Source organism: Pelmatolapia mariae, linkage group LG15 (assembly GCF_036321145.2).
Source record: "Pelmatolapia mariae isolate MD_Pm_ZW linkage group LG15, Pm_UMD_F_2, whole genome shotgun sequence".
Classification (NCBI taxonomy): domain Eukaryota; kingdom Metazoa; phylum Chordata; class Actinopteri; order Cichliformes; family Cichlidae; genus Pelmatolapia; species Pelmatolapia mariae.
The window spans coordinates 13,829,266-13,850,854 of NC_086240.1; the positions used below are offsets into that span (position 1 = coordinate 13,829,266).

Consider the following 21,589-nt stretch of genomic DNA (forward strand, 5'->3'; position numbering starts at 1 on the left):
TGATTTAGCTGTTTCATTTCTTGCCCTTCATTTTCTTTTTCCCTGGTGTAACAATGTCTTCATTTTACTCTAGGGAAAATACAAAAAATCATCAGGGCCACTTGTTTTCCACTTGACCTGACATGTCCTGAAAATTGGGCTGTTTACACAAGAAAGATGTACCACAGAGAAAGAAAAATTAGGGCTCTGTGTCAAGTTTTCTCCCCCACTTGGTGGTAGCCATTAATTATTGCGTGAGAACATGTTTGACTTTATAAATTTCTCACATAAATTACAATATGTCTCACTTGAGTAGCAAGAAGACGTGAATTCAAATGGCCCAAATAATTTTTGTGTGTCTTTCTGTCATTGACTCCGAAATTTGTAAACAGTTATTTTTTACATTTGATTTTTATCAACAGTAGTTGGTCGGTCCCTTGGCTTTGTTTATGTACACATAGTGTTCTGCTTCACCTGTGATTTGAACAGATAAAGTGATGATTAACTGGTCCATGCTGTGGTTCTGTAACTTATATCAACCTTCCCTTAATGAAATGTGACTCAGAAGGTTTCTTTTAAAATTTCTCTCAGATTCATTGCAATTTTTAACGAGAAGAAATAAATGTGAAGCATAAAAATGATTATCAATCTCTTCATTGGGGATTGATTGTGTAATTACTGGCTGTCACAAAGAGATTTGACCTCCTGCTTTGTTTGCTGTGTTATGGTGACCTGGCACTTAAACGCACCACGGTTATCGATTTGACTGTATCTTTAATTTGTTTATCCTTTTTTTCAAACCTTTCCACTGTTCCCATTGTGTCCAATGAGCTCAACTAGATGCCTGCGAGGCAAGCAGAGCCAGTGCATTGTACAGCACATATGCTTCGTTTGTAAGTGGTGAGTAGTAGTGTAGTAGTAGTAGTAGTAGTGGTAGATTGTGGTTTTCTTTCAGCCTCTGCTGTTGTTGTTATTGTTGTTGTTGTAAACTGTCCACAGTGATTTCTTTAAATCTCACTGCAAATAGACTGGCAGTACATCACATCTGTCCTGTGCTGCTATCAGCTGAGCAAATAATGAATATGCAGTCAACTTTTCTCAGCAAACCAGGTGCAACCAGTGACAATTCTTCCATATTACACAAATGACGAGTGGGAACTGTGGCACACACGAGAAGACATGAGTTGTTTGTGAATCACTATTTTTTTTCCCCTCTGTCCCACCAGCTTTTCTCCCTCTCTGTCTTTGGCAAAGATGTATTGTAGAAAAGAAGGAATGCTTTGCTGACAAAAAAATAAGGGAAGAGTCGTTTAGATCTCTTTTTCTTTTGTTCTTTTGGAGCTTAGTGACCAGAAGCTAAAGGCAGACACAAAAAAGCTGAATAACAGTGGAGCTTTCAAGTTGTCTGACAAGCTTTATTGGAGAGAAGAGACCCAGAGAGCAAGTGAGGGGAAAAAAAAATAAAGAGAGGGAGAGCAACACTCCTCTCCACTCCCCCTCCCAACAAATGGGAGAGCCAGTCTAAATCATGTTGCTTATCACTGCTGTTGTGCTGTGATGTTGCTCAGGCAGAGCCCAGCGCAGAGCAGACAGCCGTGCGGACCAGTACTCAGACCCAGGGACAGCCCAGCCTCCTCAGAGCTGGAGCCCCACTCTCCAACTCGCGTCTCGCCATCGCTGCGTGCCCCCCTCAACGACATGTACCCCGAAGAGAGCCGGGGGTCTGGAGGGGTAGCCACTGTGGACTTCTTGGAAGGGACTTATGACTATGCCGCCCCCACCCCTGCCCCGACTCCTCTTTACAGCCACTCCACCACTGGCTGCTACTCCGCTCCTCTGGACGCTCACGGACCACCGTCCGATGGCAGTCTTCAGTCCCTGGGCAGTGGGCCGACCAGTCCACTTGTGTTCGTGCCCTCCAGCCCACGGCTGAGCCCCTTTATGCACCCGCCCAGCCACCACTATCTGGAAACCACTTCAACACCCGTCTACAGGTGAGGAAATGCAGTTGGGTTTTTTTTTCTGGTGGAGAAAAGTGACAGGAAAAAAGTGGATGAAATTATCACCCCCTGCTGAAACATTTAGTTATTTGTCTGGCAATGGCACATCCAGGGCTTGATTTCGATTGTTTGGTCAGTTGTGTTTGTGCAAAAGTTGATTATGCAAGCGTAATATGATAAGTACAGTTAAAACCAGAATTTGTAATTAGTGAATTATGGCAGTGACATTCAGTTGGGTCCCCTAAATGCCATTATAACAGAACAATTATATAACCACATTGTTTTTATTCTCTTGCTTTATACAAAACATAACTATTATCTCCGAGGAAAGGATCAAGCTTTGTCCTGGTCTCTAATTCCAGAGATTAAGGACTTTGTTAAGGACCTTGAAAAGGGAACAATACGTAAGAACAACAGAAGCACACACGCATGTTGTTTCCTGCCTCAGGTGAAAAATAAAACTCTGCTCCTGCTGTCAGCTGCTGTCGTATTAAAGTCGTTCTGATAAGATTTGATTAATTACTAAATGACTTGCCTAACATTTTCAGGGAAAAGAAAATGTTCCATATTTTGGCAAAAATATCCAGATGTATTATTTGATTAACTCTGCGACTGAGCTTTATCTTTATGAAAACAAAAGAAATTACCAAATTAAAATTCATGGCCCGTTGCAGGTCCAGCCATCAGCCGGTCCCCAGAGAGGACCAGTGTGGTACCCGTGACGAGGCATACAGCGTGGGCGAGTTGGGAGCTGGAGCTGGGGGGTTTGAAATGACCAAAGAGACGCGTTTCTGCGCTGTGTGCAGTGACTACGCGTCTGGATACCACTATGGGGTGTGGTCTTGTGAGGGCTGCAAGGCCTTCTTCAAGAGGAGCATCCAGGGTAGGTAGTCTGTCTGCTTTATCTGTTTGTCATCAGTGGATATAAAAGGATTGCGCTATATTTTGTGAAACACTACAGATCAACTACAGTTGATTAAATTAGGAAGCTGTCTAAATCATGGGCTTTATTGTGTCTGTCATAGAAAATAACAGTATTAAAGAACACAGTGCACTAAAGTAATTGGCTTCTTAACTTTGAGTGCTATCAAGCAGAAAAGACATAGTGTCCTGTCCTTCAGCCAAAGAAATTAAATATGGGTTAATTTAAGACATGGGGAAATCTAAAGAACATTCCTGACAGGAAGTTTGGATGTTGTTGGCTCATTTTACAGAAGTGAACGACCTGTAATGTTTACAGAAAAATAAGCAGCCTAATTGGAGTTGAATACTGTTGGGTTAAAGGAGGAGATGGAGGGAGGACGCATGTCAGAAAGTGGGCATTGTGAAACCGAGAGGGAGCACAATTTAGGTTTCAGTCCATTTATTTATTTTCATTTGTGAGACATCAACTGTTTTCCAAACTCTTTGTGCTGTTGCCCCTGTGTGTGCAAACCAAAACTCAGTGTGCTTGGTGGCTGCGTCATGTTTATGATTTGATGCGGTTTGTGCATTGATGCAAAGTCGTGCAATGAAAGAGGGCTCAAGAAGAAACCAATTGTCTCCATGGCAATGACAAAGCCAAGATGCCACGTTTTAATTTGCTCCATCTCAGATTCATTTAGAATGGGGAATAGAGTGTTCCTGGCTACTAAATAACCTAAATCTGAACTGCACACTGAAGTGGGTAGCTGAAAGTAATAGATTTTCTTTCATCTCAGGTCACAATGACTATATGTGCCCAGCGACAAATCAGTGCACCATTGACAAGAATCGGAGGAAGAGCTGCCAGGCTTGCCGTCTTAGGAAGTGCTACGAAGTGGGCATGATGAAAGGAGGTGAGCGTGAACACCAGCAGAAGAAAGATTCTCCACCTTTTGCACTTTTTTAATTTTTTGTAAAATTGTGTAAAGAAATTCTATTAATATTATTTTTCAACAATAATCACACTCTTCTTTACAAATTTAAAAACTGATTGTCTTGCTGTGGAAAAACTTGGCACAAACATGAGGCTGCTGTTGGATCCAGATAAGCTTGAGACTAACTTTAACATGACCTTGAAGAGATTTCCTCTTAAGGAGTACAACTGCTCAGTCACATTTTTGTTTTCATACTTCCTGAATCACTCAGCAGTCCAAAAGAATCTGCGCATCTGTGGTAAGACATGTGGCAGAACATGAAGTTATTTTTGAACAATGTGGGGGAAAGAGTGAAGTGATTTATCTACACACCCATGACTTCTTGTTTGTATCTTTTTTTATCGTTCATTTCCTGAGTTTTTTCCCCCCTTTTTTGTATCATGATGTTATTTCATCCTTGGCCTGTCCTCAAGGTATGCGTAAGGACCGCGGACGTGTTTTGCGGCGTGAAAAACGACGGGCCTGCGACAGAGACAAACCAGCCAAAGACCTGCCACACACAAAGGCGCCCCCTCATGATGGAAGGAAGCGTGCAACGAGCAGCAGCAGTACAAGTGGTGGAGGAGGAAGATCCTCTTTAAATAGCACACCTCCTGATCAGGTGAGGAAATAGTGAGCATCTACAGCAGGTTTTTATGAAAGTCTACTATCAGGTTTTATTGATTTAGGGGGAAATTTTGATTGTCATCCAGGTGCTCCTCCTGCTCCAGGGTGCTGAGCCTCCAACCCTGTGCTCTCGTCAGAAGATGAGCCGACCCTACACGGAGGTCACCATGATGACCCTACTCACCAGCATGGCTGACAAGGAGCTGGTTCACATGATCGCCTGGGCCAAGAAGCTTCCAGGTAGGAATTAACCTAAAGTATAGCAGAGAAGAATTTAAAGAAGCAACAATTAAGAATTAAGACAAGAGCAGCAATAGACAGTATCTAGAGGGTGTTCAATGTCAGAATGGCTGTGTTAGTTTACCAGATACATCTTAGCCTGAAGTCTTCTTTGACTCTTTAGGATATGCCAAGGATCTGGTGATGTTCATCAACAAAAATCCTCTCTGTAAGACGAAGAAAAAATATTACAGCACTGTAATAATTTATAGATTTAGATGTCTAACAGGCCCTGAAACTGTGGCTTACATTACAAAATGACAAATGACCACACATAAAATGATCAGGTTTAGTTGTATGTGTATGGCAAAGTGATGCCTTTAGGATCTATTTTAATAAAATGTTTCCAGTAATCATGCAAGTGCTACAGTATGCTATTGTTTATTGTTAAATAGTTATAGCGCGTCAGTCTACAACATGTGCATAAATGTGAGGTCACATGCAAATTATGTGCGCCATTTCTTTGGAGCATCATGACATCTAATAAAAAATCTTGGAAAAAATCCCTTAATCGTGCACAGATGTAATGTGTGACGGAAGTTGCAGTCGTGTGTGTGTTGTTGTCAATTTGACTTCTTAGGAAACAGCGAAGAGATGGGAGACCTCTGTAGTAAAAGTACACATAAGCCCCCCACACAAATACAGAGCCATTACAGAAATAGTAGTTACAGTCATCACCTTTGAGAGGATTGTTTGGTCAATCTGCAGGCACCCCATAGAGCCTAAATGCAGTATAAGACACATCACCCTTTTTACATGTGCTCTCTCACACACACACAAACCTGGCAGGGAGATTTAAAACCAGATTTTGAGGCATTACAACCTCGTGTGTCACTAAAAGCCCAAAGATACCCAACTTTAATTGCAAGAGGTTCCAAACATTGTACAAGGGGGACAATGGGGGAGATTGGCTGTAATTATATATGAATTTAACCCAGCTGATTGCCAGCGATAAGGCTTCTTTTGTGAGCAGAGATTGCAGATGATTTATTCAAGTAGATTTTCTCTGGCTTAAAACAAGAGTGTCGATGTTTTAGTCATTTTTGAGTGGGTTGAAGGTGAGCAGGAGACATTAATATTCTATTACTTGTCCTGGTTAAAAAACACAGATATTCTGAGTAGACTTATCTACTTTTTTTTTTTAATTTCTGAGTACAGAATAATGGCTGAAACACCTAATGGCTCATCTTTGTAGTGAAGATTTTTATTTTGCTTTTATCTGTGAGTCTTCTGGCTAAAGGCCTTATATTGTTTCAGGGCGGATGCTTCAAATACTCAGAAGTGTTAAATCTGCTGGGTGTGGTTGAGATTGCCTGCATGGCATCAAAAATTCTCATCACGATGTGCTTTGTATTTTGTGTTTCTAGGTTTTCTGCAGCTGTCTCTTCACGATCAGGTGCTGCTGCTGGAGAGCTCGTGGCTGGAGGTGCTGATGATTGGGCTCATTTGGAGGTCCATCCACTGTCCCGGCAAACTCATCTTCGCACAGGACCTCATCCTGGACAGGTAGCGAGGGATACTTCCCTAATTTTCACCTTGGTATCCTTTCTCATCTCGTCGTCCCTGCTATTCCAACCTATTTCTCTTTCTTTCTCTATCTCAGACACATCTTAAGGGTGATACATCAGCATTGTAAATTTTCCATTTCACACTTTGCCAGGCATTGTGCCATCCCAACACGTCTGTCACACGGTGAAAGACTAATTACATGTTCCCCATGGAGAGGAGAGCAGCCTCTTTCCTACCTGAAATACCCCGTCATCATTACAGTGCTGAGCTTGCAGCCAGGAAAGAGATTTAATCAAACCCTCAATACAAGGAATGATGGAAAATGAAGAAAGATGGAGTGAGAGATGACAGTGAGAGAGAGAGAGCTAAATGATAAACAGAGAGGACGAGAAAATAGAGATACGGGGGAGACACGGCTGTTTTCTGCTTTGGAGGCACAGCCTGTTCCCTCCATTTCCCGCCATGTTAAGAGTAAACAAGCTGGCCAAACCACAGTATCTACCTCAGAGAAAAAGAGAGAGGCAGAGACAGATCGAGGGATGAGGGAGACATGCGGGCAGACAGAGCTTTTACCCTCTGATGTGCCTGATGGTCCCATTTGATTCAAAAGTGTATTAGAGAGTATTATCTCTAAAACCTGGTCCCTATATGAGTGTCCTCTCCAATTGGACTTGATGACTAAAATGCTGTAGGACCAGGGTTGGCAAATTCCCTCGGCTCTGTGCCATCCAACTTTATCTTGCACTCCAGCCACATTATCCATCTTTCCATCACCTTTCAACTGTGTCGACAAATGGAGCCTTGCAGCCATTCAGTGCATTAGTTGTTTATCTGGTCGCTTGTTTGATAGTTTGATGCTTCTCTTCTCCTTCTGCACTAAAGTGGTGATCTGCTTTTGTTAAAATGTGACTTTTTGGGTAACTTGTGTGATCTTGATATTGTTTTTTTTTTAAGTTCTTCCTGCATGACACATTAATTCATTCTGCTGTCCAGGACTGAAGGCACATGCGTCGAGGGCATGGCCGAGATCTTCGACATGCTGCTGGCCACAGCGTCCCGCTTCCGGATGCTCAAGCTCAAACCTGAGGAGTTTGTCTGTCTCAAAGCTATCATTTTGCTAAACTCTGGTAAGACACCGTGTTAACGTGACCTCCTTGTGAAAGCATTTCAAAGAGAGAGAGAGACCAAACTGATACCTGAAAACATCGAAGACACTTCACAAATAAAAGGATGAGCTCCCTAGTTCATTTATTTATTTATTTTCTAATATCCACTCAGTTTTGTTCACAAGAACGCCACACCAGAGGTTTGTGTATCTGCTCCTGAGAGTAAATATTGAACAGTGTCAAACTACACCCACAGAGGTAAAGCTCTCAGCGCTGCGCAGACAGATTAGGCGAACAGAGCGTTCTGGAGAGATCTGTAACGTCAATAACCGATAGCTGTTCCCATGACAACATGAGACGGCACAGAGGGCTGTGTTTGCCCCGGAAATTGAGGTATTCTATACGAGAAGTCTGAAATACCAGTGAAATGACACTACTGGCTCAGCTGCTGGAGTGGGATGAACTTTCGATTACTGAGATTGCCGTGCGTCATCTTAAGCATGTGGATCAGATCCTTTCTCAAATAAAAATTTAGACATTTTTTCATTGTAAGAAAGCTGAGTATTGTTAAGGAAGCTCCATAATTTTCTTCTTGGACTCAACTAGAGGAGCCACGCCTCGATCTGAAACGAGCTGTTTTAGCGCGTCTTCCTTTAATGCTGCAGTCACACTGGGGAAAACAGCGGATGAAGACTGCGGCACAGTAACCAAAATTATTGTGGCGGCGTGCAATGATCTCATGATTTTGTTGCCTTTGAAATGGTTGGGGTCCAGATCCTGGACCACTCGTAGATGTTGGCGTGTCGCTTTTAAGACGGCAATAAAACCTCAACAACACGCAGTCAGTCTGCTATCAGTTTGCTACTGAATGGGGTTGAGTCGGCGATGATATGCAATCTGTTTGTGATAACACAGCAATTATCTTTCAGTTCAGTTTTGTATATATCAAGACAAATCACAACAACAGTTGCCTTTTAAGGTGCTTTATATTGTAAGATAAAGACAAACAAAGCTGTGTGCCTGAGATGACCAGAAATATCTTGTCTCACTGATGACATCATACGGAACGAACAGTAGAAAAAACTAAACTTCTAAAACGGGGCATTTAAGCTTACAGTGACATCCTTATTTAAACTTTTCTGTGTTTTTTGTGAATATTGCAAGAAAAACATGTTTGAAAACATTAGTTCAAGAGAAAAAACGAGCATTAGACAGAAAGTTGGCAGTGAGCTGATGATGTCTTGGTCTCTTAGGTGCCTTTTCTTTCTGCACTGGCACAATGGAGCCCCTTCACGACAGCGCGGCAGTGCAACACATGCTGGACACCATTACCGATGCGCTCATATTTCATATCAGCCAATTGGGATGCTCGGCTCAGCAGCAGTCAAGAAGACAGGCCCAGCTGCTCCTGCTGCTCTCCCACATCAGGCACATGAGGTAGAACTCAAAACACTGTGAGAAATTTTCAAGTTTCAGTCGCCCTAATGTGATGACGGTAATAGTGTGAGGAAGGTTTTAAACACACTGTAAAATCTAACAGAGACTCTAGGTTGCAGAATGCAGTGTTAGAAAGCAGGTGAGGTCACCATCTCTCTTTGGTTACACTCCCTGCAGCAACAAAGGCATGGAGCACCTCTACAGCATGAAGTGTAAGAACAAAGTGCCTCTGTACGACCTGCTGCTGGAGATGCTGGATGCTCACCGCATCCATCGCCCAGTCAAACCATCTCAGTCCTGGTCCCAGGGTGACAGAGACTCTCCCACCACCAGCAGCACCAGCAGCAGCGGCGGGGGTGGCGGCGATGATGAAGGCACCTCCTCGGCCGGTTCCAGTTCAGGACCTCAAGGCAGCCACGAGAGCCCGAGGCGTGAGAACCTGAGCAGAGTGCCCACAGGTCCAGGTGTCCTGCAGTACAGGGGGTCCCATTCCGACTGCACCCGCATCCTATGTACCGAGCAGCACGCGAAGGTTTAAAGTCATTTTTATGGATGGTTTGTGTAGAGAATTTTTAAAAAAGGGGTTGGTGAATTAAAGATGGTGGTTATATTCGAGTTTGCATGAGAGAATATTTATAAATGAGGTGATTTTTATAGCTGTTTAGTGAGAACCTTCTCATTGGAACTGCACAGCAGTCTGAATTTCAGTGCTGTCAGCCTTGTACGCTGCCTTTAATGATATCTGTGATTTTCAATCAGCTTTCCAGTACCGCTTATCATTTCCAAAACAGCAGATGTTTAATGTGGTGCTCTGTTAGCTACGGTGATTTCAAACAATGAGCAGCTAATCTTTCTGTTTATTCGCCTCGACCAAAGTGCACTTCCTCTGTGATTTAAGAGGCTGATGGGCATTATTTTTACATTTTTTCATATAAAGGAAATAAAAGAGAAAGAATTACACAGGAAATGATGGTAAAACTAGTTCAAATGAACGTGGAATTCGTTGTGCTTATATGCCGGCATCGTTAAAAAATAGATATCAGGTAATGTGGGTGAGCGCACCCAATTTTTTCTCAGATATATCTGAGAAAAAATATTTTAGTGATGGCAATTTTGAAGTGAGGAGTGGGAGAGGATGTATCTGTTGAATTTTAAGTTGGCAGAAATTGTGCGATCGAGTCCTAAATATCAGTTGGCTGTTTGTTGGGTAACGTCTGTGTACAGGAGGATTGTTCTCTGTGCTAACCTACGTCAAATCCTTTTTCCTTACTCTGTTATGTGGCCGTCCGTGTTCACTGTGCACGTGTGTGGTTAGCAGAGAGACCACACGCTGAAACAGGTAATAACGGTGTTAAAAAAGAAGTCTCCAAAATGAATATATGTCAACCTAATTTCTGTTTAAATTGGCTGAATTGGATGCAGCTGAAGAAAGAAAACACCTAAAAGGAAGTTTATCAGATTTTTTTTCTCTTTTAGTTGGCTTACAAATTCCTGAGGTCATGTATTCAAACTGTTTTTGGGTCTGACTAACAGCCTGAAATGGTTCCAACACACAGTGAGGACAAATTTAACAGCCAGCTTGCCAACTTTAGATTAGCTGCAACAGTGCAGTCAGCCTGGGGGTTGTTTAGCCTCTGAATAATTTGCTACAACATGCCACTCAACTTTTTAGGCTTAAAATCTTGCAGCAGATTAAATGCACATTTTGGACTGCATAGAATATACCAATATACGTTATATATTGGTTGCACTGTGCAAAAGTCTTGATTCGACCCTCGTTTGTTTTTATTTTGCTGGGAAAATGAGAAATAGATGCAGGGATTTGTTGAAACCTGTGAAAACAAGCATAAAAATACAGTATATAAGGTAAAAACAGAGTTTGTACAGATGTAATGAGCTTGAAAGTCAAGATTTGGTCTAACCACGTTTATTTTTTAAAGCAGCCTTAACTGGCTTAGGCAAACTTTCTTGTGATTTCTTTAAGTAGTCTTCAGGAATAGTTCTCTAGGCTCCTTGAAGGACACTCAAAGCTCTTTTTTGAATGTTGGCTGCTTTTTGTTCTCTTGTCTATGAAGACAACCCCACACTGCTTTGATAATGTTAAGGTCCGAGCTCAGGGGAGAGACGCTTTCCAGATAGTATCAATCCCTTATGCTACTTTTGTGCATTCACAATTCCTTCAATTTTGAGAAGATCTCCGACCCCACTGGCTGAAATTCAGCCCCAAAACCCTGACAGAACGTCCACGCACACTCTCTGTTGTTCCTCTCTCCTGACCTTCTCTGCACATATTTAAAATGAATTGAACCAAAAGTTTAACGTTTGGGTTTATCAGCTCCTTTATCAGAAGGACTTCACTTTCCGTTACTGTTCATCTGCTATTCAGAACTATTACTTCTTCTTTTGTCCTCCAGTTTTTAAGTTTCCTGAATTTTGCAAACCCTGTTGGGATACGCTGGGATACGTTTTTGGGAAATAGCTCTTTCGGAATCACCTTGTTGGTGCCAAAATACTATTGTGTGCCTGTCAAACTGTGGTATTCTTGGTATTTTTGATATATTTGGCAAAAGAAATGGGAACAAATGATGATTAAATTTTTGCAACAGGATGCTAGCAACAAATCTCAGGGGAGTTTAAAAGTGCTGCTTTGCTAAATTGTCTGTACTGTTTAGACACAGCACTGGTCCATCCCTTGAGTTAGGTGCCTTTTTTATGCTTAATTGATTTATAGGTTAGTGTTAAAGAAAAAAATATGGTGTGAAAGAACCAATGTCCAAAGAAAAACCGAAAGACCTTCAGAAAGGTCAGAAAACTGAAATTACAAGGAAGTTTGGCTCCTTGGAAGCAAAATATAAAGAAATGATTTCTGTACAGTACACTGTAGATTAGTGTAAAAATATCTTGCACAGGCCCTGGAACCCAGGTCAACACATTTTTTTTAAACACAATGAGATCATTTTTCAAATGAGGTTTTGGTGACTTCTTGTTTGCACCATCATTGGCTGTTTCAGTGTATGAGGCCCCGGCTCTGCCTGCTTCCTTCCTTCCTCTCTTTCTCTCTATGTTAATAAAGCCGATGCACACAGCACTCTGCTCACTAGGTGTACCTTTCTCTTGACTTTGTTTGCAGTCACACTGCATCTGATTAACTGCACACAGTCACACTTGGGAAGCAGGGATGAGTCCGTATTTGACACTTTTGCTCAACTGATGGTTTGCTAGTGGCGTTTTTAACTAATTGTTTTATTAATCCAGTTGCATTTGGGGGACATGAAATGTTTTTACCCAGCCTTTAGTTTGTTGATGCAAAAAATAAGTACTTTAACACAGGAGCCAATGCTGACTCCAGAAAAAAAAATAATAAAAAAATAAAGCAACTGAATCTGGGATCAAAACACAGCTTCTGTAGCGATAGATACGAGTCTGGCTGCTATTCTGCGTGCTTTCAATGCAAAACACTGCCAGCTCAAACATGAAATTACCTGCAACCTGTGATGAGTGAAAACTGCAGGCAATTAAAATTTATGTTGCCAGGGGAGAAGCATTAAAAAAAGAGACAGGTGCAGATTTGTGTCATTTGAGAGATGTGTGGAAAGCCTCCACACAGGATCAGAACATCAGATTTGGAAGTGTAAATCCAGCCAAACCTGCCTTGACTGTCGTTTGTTTACTGTGCATACAAATAAAAGCAACAAGTATTGTTCATCACCGCCTTTCTCCTGACTCGATTTTCTCCAAATCAAAATCCACAGAAGTAAATATTTCATGTTTTATTACTTGCAAAGAGGGTATTCTCCATGAAGTTGGCATTAGCAAACTGTACATACATAAATAACCATTTTCATATTTAATTTTTTTTTTAAACAGATTCAGATGTCTCATCACCGCAGAATAATAATCGCAGTTATTACAAAGCACACTATTTCATGTCACAGCCGTCTACTAAAACTACCAGTGATTGTTTGGCCTTCATAAAAGCGAGAGACTTTCAAGTGCATGCTCAAACCGAAAGATAAAAAAATAACTGCCTGTACTCAAAGGCATTTCAAACAATGATATACAAATGAGAGCTCGTCCTCTTTTTTTTTTTCATTTTTGTCCCAGTTGATAAAATAGTAAAATTAAAAAAAAAGAAAAAAGTACAAGCCTTGGCTTTTGGAGAAAGAAGTCTGCCATCTTGGCTGGAGGGCATCAGTGCAGTACCTTCAGACAGTGCTCGTGTCAGTGCTTTACGTGCAGGTTTTAGACTTCATTTCCAAATTGACAGGCAGGTCCTTCTGAAACGAGTCATCCTGGGGAAAAATACTTCTGCTGACCTGATTCTGTGCGGTTTCGGTCATTTTTTTTCCTCAGTCGATGTTCAAACGTGAGTCTGAAACTAATCTCTTCAGACCCGAGGCTGTAAATAATCTGCTACTCCGACGGCAGGCCTGCTCTTAAAATTTACAATATCCCCCCCACTCACAGTGGGGCTTCAGCTTAATCAATGCTAACAATCTAGTAACGGATTGAACACTAAATAAATAGTAGCAGCACTTGATATAATGGACAAAAATGCACAGTCGACTTTGGCTCCCAACATACAGTATATAAATAGTGCTTCGTTTTTCAATGATTTCGCAGGTTTCTCCAGAAACCTTAAAAATAAAATACATATTTAAGTTAAAACGACATGAAATTTTTTTTTTTTTTTGGGGGGGGGGTATCCAGAGTGTTTTTGTTGTTTGTTTGTTTTTTTAAAGGGTTGAGGTGACTCAGGTGAGTGGGTGGGTGTGCAATGTTTAGTGAGAGCAGTCTTCATATCACCTCTGAAATACTTCATAATACAGCTCGCTCCCCAGCGAGGGGGAAGAGTTTGTTCCTTTAGGGCACAGGGTGAAGAGGAAACATTCACATGAGTCAGTGGAGTCCTTGGCAAAGCAGTAGGTAGATTTAAAAAAATAAAAAATAAATAAATACAAAAATCAGCTGCTCCTCATATGGGCGGAGGTCCGTTGGTGTAGCGCAGCATGGGATGGAAGGAGCGGGCGAAGTTGTTGGCGTGGTGACAGCTGTAGTCCTCCTCTGTCATGGGAACCAGACAGGCCAGGCCGATGAGGAGCAGGAGGAGCAAGTGGACGGGGAGCGCTGCCCTGAGGACCCGCAGCAGGAAGGACTTATCCTTTGAGGAGGAGGAGGAAGCTGATGAAGTGACGTCTGAGAGGTCAGAACGGGAGGAAACGCAGCCAGCGGCGCCTGGTGATCTGCTCCGGCTGCAGGAAGACCCAGACAAAAATTAAACACTGCAGAGAGCGGGGCTCAGATCACTAGTTGTTGGTTTTTTTAAAAATCTTTTGTGCCAAAACTGCTTTATAGTGAAAAATGCTCCGACTTCATGAGACTATGAATTAATGCCTAATATTGCAGATTCATTTAAAATGCCTGGAAAGGATCTGAATGGTAGAAAATTGTCTCGTTAAGCTGTTCATCTGTCAAACACTACTCGTGTCGATTTTTAGCTTTTAGTTGCTAGTTGAAAGGCTTTTAGAGAAAACAAGACATTGGGGGAACTGCGGCGGGCATTTTTCACCGTTTTTTTACATTTTATAGTTTGTAAATCTGACATTTAGAGCATGAAAACAAAATTATGTTGAACGGAAAAATAAGAAAGGATACAAAAAGAGTCACACTCATGTAGACATTCGCAAACACACAAAACAGGCACTCACTTGCACGTGTAAGACAGCATTCACAGATAATGGACTGTGTCTCGTGTCTCACTGTGTGTATGTGTGTGTGTTGTTGTTTTTTTGGGGGGGGAGGAGGATTCTGGCTTCAGAGCTCACTATGTGAAAGTTCAATGCCACACATCTTTCCAAACAGAAGCAGGAGAAATGCCAAAAGCCTCTCTGGAGATTTTCACTGACAGAGCAAAAACTCTAAGGGAAGAACAGCATGTTCTTACTGCGACCCGTCATCATGGAGACCGAGGGTCAGACATGCTGACATCCCAGTTTCATCGACCTCCATCGTACAGTGATGCAGCTGTGAGGAGGCATGTGCACGCTGCGCATGTGTGCTTCAAATTATTTGGCCAGGCAACACCTTCTGCTCTGCTGAATTTCTACTTGGAAAACCTCAAATGTACAACATAAAGAAACTGTGGGGGGAAAAAGCACATTTAATTTCTCTACAACCCTCATGGGAAGACTAGTTCAGGAGTTTAGGAGACTATGTGGTGTAAAGGGGGGGTTTAAAGAGGTCTGGAAAGGAAACGGAGGAGAAAATGGGAGTTAATGTGGAAGGAAGACCAGGAGTTAATGCATCATATCCTGCTGGAAAACTATGAAGGAAATGAAAGAGGAAGGAAAACAAAAAAGAAAAACAGAGCTAAAGGCATGACCGCTGGGGTGTGGGTGGGTAGGTGGGGACAGTGGGGCTCAGAGAGTGCCATCTAGTGGGCGAGGAGCGTACTACAAAGTCAGAAGAAGCAAAATGTGTGAAGGCAATACTTCATGATGCCATTCAAAAAGCAGCAGGGCAAAGAGAAGCAGTGAAAAAAAACATTTAAAGGAGAAGGGGAGTGGCCTGATGGAGGCGATTCCCCTCTCGTTTAAGAGCCAACAACACGGTCTCTAGAATAAGGGAAGATCATGGAACGCCGGGTTTAAACCTCAAAGCAGCAGATCATAAATGCTGCAATCGAAACAATATGATAAATCTGCCAAATCTTTGACGAGGTGATTGTGCCTAACTTAGTTAATAAAAATCACGCTTGTTGGAAAAGTTTGGTTCCACCATCATCCCAAGTTTCTAGAGTCCAGGAGAGAGGTACCTGTGGCGCGGGCTGCTCTCAGGGTGTCCTGGGTGGGCCTGACTACTTTTGCCTCGGGGCTGAACCAGATAATGAGCAGGGAGGGGTAAAAGAAAGAAAACAATGTTTCAGTCAAAGGCAAATAAAGACAAAGCCTCAGATGAGATAAAAACAACATAAAGAGAGCCATAACATTGCTAGAGAAATCATCATCAATAACCAAAGAGCAGCAGCGTAATCAATGACGGTGATTGACTTTTAGAACCAAGAAATCTGGCTTCTCAAAACTAAATCCAGAAAGGTCAAGCCAAAAAAAACCCTCACACGATTAAATGTTTTAGCTGTCATTTACAATAAAAGTTAATATTCAGGTATTTACACATAAATTAAAAATTACAGAAACGAAAAGCCAGGTTTTCTTGTGAGTTTTTTTGCAGATCATTATGATGTGGGGCAGCAAAAACATCTCAAAAAAGGGGAGGTGGGAGGGGTCAACTACATTTTCTTCCACAAACATGTTAGCAGAGCAAAAACAAAAAACAAAAAAGAAAAGTGGAAGGTAATGTGAGCTCAGCCCTCTCCCTTCTGGACATTAAGAAGAGAGACATTACCAATCGTTTGCGGGTCTGGCTGTTCACCTCTGAACCAGGTGCTGCAGATCTGCTAACAGGCAACGGTGAGCAATCCTGAAAACACACCAAAACAACATTTGCTCTGATGTTCAGATCTACAACAAACTAATGCCACTAAAGAACTAACGAGCACTCAGTATCATAGAATAGAATACAATAGAATTCAACTTTATTGTCATTCCAAATGTCACAAGTACAAGGCATGTTTGCAATAATATATATCTGACCTGCTCTGCATCCATGGCCCCCAGTCTCCTCTCCAGCCCCTCCAGATCTGAGTTGACCTCCCTCTGGAGCAGCCTTAGCCTGTTCCAGATCACGTGAACCTTCTCCTGGGCCTCCAGACACTCGTTGCCCTGAGCCTGGGTCCGCTCTGAGGTCTGGGCCAGACTCTGAGGTTTAATGTTGACCAGCAGCTGAGCTGACAGCTCCTGAAGGGACGACACCTTCTGTTGCGAGTCCAGCAGCTCGCACTTGATTTGCTGCAGAACAATAAAGCAGACAGAGGAGTCACCCACACATTAGGAAGAAATTAAGACCTATTGTGCCTCCTCAGCTTGTTATTTCTAAATAAATCAGACAACTTCTAGTTTTCTGTCTCCTCTGACTCTGTTATATAAAAATTTTGGGGGCATCTGCACGAAAGGTGCTACAAGTCTGAACAAATCGACCAAGACATGGAGTCACATGTGCCCACTTTGTGAAGTAACACTGATCAGTATAAAAAGGTAAAACAGTCGTATGAAACTCACACCAGGTTAGTCTACTACACATAGAGGCGGTTTTAAGAGAGACATACCATAAGTGTTTTATGATGAGCTCGTAACGTTTCGCGATTTGCTTTTTGGGGGATGGGAACCACCTCGTTCCTCCTGCGGTCAATGTTCTCCAACCATAGCAGCAGACCGTGACTCATCTCATGGAACTCCTGACAAATATAAACAGGGTGTCTTATCAGTTATTTTTGTTAAGGCTGTCTCTCATGCCCAGTTTCGCAAAAGCAGGAAATAAAAGACTTTTCAATAACAAGATAATTGGTATTTTATTTATATATTTTTAAATATATTTAATATATGTGTGTCATATATTCACTGTACACACCTCTATTCAAAAACTTTTTTTTTGGGGGGGGGGGGGGGGGGGGGGGGCTTGCATTTGTTGGATAGGTCATTGAAGAAGAGATAGGCATGCAGGTGAAGAGAGATTGGCAGAACAGGCAGCAGGTCAGAATTGAACTCAGGCTCCTGCAGTTGGCTCTAAGACACATGGCTGCCTGCTCAACCACTGAGCTAACCCAGCACCAGATATTTTTACTGCTGTAAATTTGTGGAGCTTAAAAGTGGGCTGCCAAAGTTAGTGTGTGCTTTTAATACCTGGCACTGCATCAGTGCCCTCTGCAGCTCCTCCCTCCATTCCTCCAGTGAGGCGCCGAGCCGGTCCCAGCGCGAATTCATCTCCTTCAGCCTGTCCCTCAGCTCCCACGCCTCCTCAGAGTCGGGCTCTGATTGGAGAAAGTCAGCACTGCTCAGGTTGATGGACAGGACCTCTGACTTGTGAGCATCCATCCCCTTCTGCAGCTCCTGTATGGAAGAGAGGTGATTAATTATAGGGTGCTGGAGCAATGAGCCAGGCATCAGAGAGAGGAAGCTGAGAAAGATGTATTTATAGCATAGTGACATGCTGCTTTCTAGTAATCGAAAACTAGTGGAAATACCTAAATGTGAGTGTTTGGGGAAGGAGGAAAATGTCAGCACATTGCACTGGAAGTTTGACAGGTGACTAAATAACCGCAGATTTGTTGGACTTTCTGCAACGCTACACTCTGCATGCACCCACCTTGAGCTTCTTGATTCTCTGCTGGATGGTGTGTATGTCAGTGCTGAGATCGAGGCCTCGCAATTGGCTGAGTTCAGCCTCCGAGTGACCGAGCCAAGCCCTCAAGGTCTGCAGATCTGAGATCAGCTGCTGCCACTGCTGCAGGTTCTGTTTGTGTTTGTGCTTCTCACTTAGAGACTGAGCCTCGATCAGCTCCCAGCGCTCAATCACACCTGGAGGGAAAACAAATGATGTAACCACAGCCCACACAGTATCTGCAGTGTGTATGTGTGTGTGTTTACTGACCGGCGCTCTGTGTGTCTGTGTTGGTAGGGTTGGTGAGTCCTGGCATGTCATCCTTATCTTCGGTCAGCTCTCCTTCTGCTCTCTTCACTGCGTCTATGCTGCTGCGACACTCTCCCATCAGACGCATCTGTGAGGAGAACATGAGCCACATGGCATTTACTGCATTTACATCACGCTGGGTTTTTTTAGGGCATTTAATCTATCATTAAGATACAAATGTATGATCTAAACCTTCATATGACAATGTTATAGTGTTTACCATTCATTGTTTGTGTCAGTCTAGTGGTTAAACTATTTCCCTAATGTGCAGAAGATCCCTGCTTTGAGAGCAGAAGGGAACACAAATCCCTGGGAGGGTTTGTGTCAGTGCAAAAGTCTGCACACCCATCTGCTGCTGTGACCCCCTTTAAACAAGGGAGCAGCTGAAAGAAGCTACTACTGCTGCTATTCATGATTTATGTTGCTTTAAGACATCAAAGAAACATGAGGAAGACTCACGTAGCCCATGTAAGTGGAGTCCACATCGGGGCTGACCCGGTTGGCAGTGGCTTCTCTCTGCTGGAGGTGATACCGCCCTGCGTCCAAAGCCTGGTCCAGCTGCCTGAGACTGGCCTCCAGCTGGCCTGGCTCACCTGCACAAAAAGCACAAGCAGATCTACATAAACAGAGGAGCAAAAGTTGCAATAACACAAATCTTTATTAGCATGCTTGTGGTGTTGAATGGGGCTGAAATGGCATGCATTAGTCTGAAACGCAACAGGCAAGCCATCGCAAACAAGAGCTCAGTTTTATGATATTAGATGTGACACAAATGTGGACGCACAATACTAAAAATGCGGGTTATTCAGTGAGTGAAAACTCATGCCTGCATGCAGCTATACAAAGATTTATCTAGATGGTTGGACATCCAGCCTGTTTAAAAAACAAAAACAAGCGTGATTTAGTTGACGGCATGCGCTTCTAACTCGTGCTGTTTCCTACCAGAGGATGATTTCAGTGTTTTCTCTGTCAGTTTTATATAGGCCTCTGGGCTCTCTGGGATAACTACATCTGGGAAGAGACATACAACAGACACTACTTACAATACACACACTACTCTGAGGGATCTCTGTCTTTCATTGAATTAAGTCTTTCACTATTTAACAATGAATTTGTAGTGATTCCAATGACAAGTGTTTACACGTGAGCTCATTTTGTGCTTTTCTTATTTATAAAAAATATTATAGGTTGTGTTCTTGCCTGTAGACAAATGTCACATGTTAAGCTGCTCTGCTGTGCACTAATTTAAGACTGCCTTTGTGTTCTCTGTCACAAACAGAAAAAACATGGTACTTTCTAGATATTTATTTATTTTTATTACACTGAATTTAATTGACATAATTGAATCTTTATTCATTTTTCACATCCACCTCTCTGCTGACAGGGCAAATGTGTGATGTCATCCATGCTGTTACTGCAAAACTTTAAACTATTTATCCTATTATAGTCCTATCCTATCCTATTATATGTATATGTGTATATATGTACTTAAGCAAGTCCATCAAAACTGTTTATTTCTGGGAAATGTTAAATCAAGCTAATCATCCATCAGACCAACCTGATAGTGCTGAGGCAGCCGTCCTCATATACTCATCCTCGTCCTCTTGCCCTTGGCTTCGTTCCCCATTGCCTCGTCCTGAGGGGCTCTCCAGGCCTCTGCTCAGATCGTAGTCGTGGTCCCACTCTAACGGGATGGAGTCCACGCTGGCCGGGGTGTCTCTGCCTGAGCGGTCGGCCCGGACGAGGGCCACGGTGCCCGAGGCTGGACGCGCTGATGTCCGGGGCAAAGAGGAGTCGCTCCACTGCATTTCAGAGAGGTCTCCTCCATCCTCCATGTCCAGCTCTCTGTCTGAACCGTCGAGCTCGTCGTCTGCAAGCTGAGTGAGACAGGCGAGACGAGAGATATAGTTAATGTTGCAATTTCAAACTAAAACATGACAGAGTGCAGTTTCTAAGGATTAGGTAGGTGAGCAAGTGTATTGTAATGTTGACATCCTAATAATCATGCTCAGTGTCTTTGTCCGGCATGTTTACACCATGTCAGGAGTGTGAAGATGCGTTTATTTTAACATCTTCAGGTCCTGGAAATAAGCTGAAGTGCAACTTGTAAATACAAGAAAACTAAAAACAAAGGAAGTTGCCACTGCAATGAGAGTTCATGCTTCATTTCTGACATTTTAATGGGACATGTTTTTCACATCTGCTTGCCCTTTGATTCAGACTGTTTGCCGTGTACCCTTTGATTCAAATCTGCCCTGAAAGCTTTCTGCATGTGGGGTAGAAAATTCTTCACCTGCTCCTAAATATTGTTGTTAGATTAGAAATTTGCCAGGCTAGCTTTCTTATCTTTACTTACAGGCAGTCGCGTGAGTTTCTTGTAGTATCTGTCCACTCGTCCGAAGACCTCCTGACAGTATCTTTGCAGCTCCTCCAGCTCCTCCTCGATGACAGCTGCATCCAGAGGTTCACTCTTCTCAATCAGAGCATCACCCTGCCTGAACACCAGCTCGATCTTTCCCGTGTTCAGGTAGATCTCCTGCTGAAACGCCTGTTGAGAAACACGTTTTTTTTGTTGTTTTTTTAAATTTACCCAAAATTAACTAGACATGTCAAAAGCAGTTCTCAAGTATTGTGATTTCATCAAACAAGAGAGAAAAGACAATAGTATGCTGCAATGCACTCAAAAAATCGTCTTACCCTGAGCTGTTTGATTTTGGCCTGTACGTCACATTCGGAGAAGTGCTCTATGTTGGTGAGCTGTAGGTCCATCTCAGTCAGCCACACCAGGATGCTGTCACGTGCAGTCTCAAACTCCTCCCTCTGGCTGATGAAGTGCTGTGACAGACAAACAGCCATGCTTTATGATTTCTGATTTTGGATATTTGTTTTCAATAAAGCCAGTGCCCAGAGAAAGAAAAGAAATAAGCTCAATGGCAAGGGTGATTTCAAAAACCTCACAGTCCTCAAAGAAAGCTACCTTTAGCCTGCGTATGACTGCAGCCACCCTCTTCTGCAGGTTGTCCCATCGCCTGTTCCCATCGTGCACCATTTCCCTGAGACGGCAGGAGGAGTCTGTGCGGTTTTCCCGGGCCAGACGACGATACTGCTTGTTGATGAGCTCTAGCTGGGTCAGGCACTCCTGCACCTGACGCTGGAAAGCCTGCAACACACATAAGTCCAGAGGAAAAGG

The 21,589-nt window shown here is 42.8% G+C and overlaps 2 protein-coding genes across 9 annotated transcripts in view; one reads left to right on the forward strand and one right to left on the reverse strand.

The window, feature by feature from the left end:
• Nucleotides 1–799: 799 nt before the first annotated feature.
• Nucleotides 800–12,496, forward strand: esr1 (estrogen receptor 1). Its single transcript, XM_063496086.1, has 10 exons — nt 800–879; nt 1,548–1,973; nt 2,654–2,862; nt 3,680–3,796; nt 4,291–4,478; nt 4,570–4,723; nt 6,130–6,268; nt 7,265–7,398; nt 8,631–8,814; nt 8,992–12,496. Exons 1-10 carry the CDS (start codon nt 806–808, stop codon nt 9,350–9,352), a joined length of 1,986 nt encoding a protein of 661 aa, XP_063352156.1. The 5' UTR covers nt 800–805; the 3' UTR covers nt 9,353–12,496.
• Nucleotides 12,497–12,837: 341 nt separating this feature from the next.
• syne1a (spectrin repeat containing, nuclear envelope 1a) overlaps nt 12,838–21,589 on the reverse strand; it is a 134,586-nt gene continuing 125,834 nt past the window's right edge. For 7 of the 8 annotated variants that reach the window (XM_063496078.1, XM_063496080.1, XM_063496079.1 and 4 more), the window contains 14 exons: nt 21,377–21,559; nt 21,097–21,234; nt 20,756–20,947; nt 19,958–20,276; nt 19,342–19,410; nt 18,859–18,992; nt 18,361–18,487; nt 18,076–18,287; nt 17,613–17,819; nt 17,039–17,167; nt 16,467–16,721; nt 16,219–16,293; nt 15,629–15,687; nt 12,838–14,066 (listed from right to left, as the gene is read on the reverse strand). In XM_063496078.1, coding sequence (XP_063352148.1) covers nt 13,790–14,066; nt 15,629–15,687; nt 16,219–16,293; nt 16,467–16,721; nt 17,039–17,167; nt 17,613–17,819; nt 18,076–18,287; nt 18,361–18,487; nt 18,859–18,992; nt 19,342–19,410; nt 19,958–20,276; nt 20,756–20,947; nt 21,097–21,234; nt 21,377–21,559 — 2,376 coding nt within the window. In that variant the 3' untranslated portion in view covers nt 12,838–13,789. The remainder of the gene's footprint in view (nt 14,067–15,628; nt 15,688–16,218; nt 16,294–16,466; nt 16,722–17,038; nt 17,168–17,612; nt 17,820–18,075; nt 18,288–18,360; nt 18,488–18,858; nt 18,993–19,341; nt 19,411–19,957; nt 20,277–20,755; nt 20,948–21,096; nt 21,235–21,376; nt 21,560–21,589) is intronic. The other variant, XM_063496081.1, reaches the window with a different exon arrangement.

What these genes read in the sequence shown, in the direction of transcription:
- esr1 (XM_063496086.1), top strand. Translation starts at nt 806, where the DNA reads ATGAGCTCAACTAGATGCCTGCGAGGCAAGCAGAGCCAGTGCATTGTA. An exon ending in ATAGCACACCTCCTGATCAG is followed by an intron (nt 4,479 to 4,569) that starts GTGAGGAAATAG and finishes ATTGTCATCCAG; the next exon opens with GTGCTCCTCCTGCTCCAGGG. An exon ending in CTGGGCCAAGAAGCTTCCAG is followed by an intron (nt 4,724 to 6,129) that starts GTAGGAATTAAC and finishes TTGTGTTTCTAG; the next exon opens with GTTTTCTGCAGCTGTCTCTT.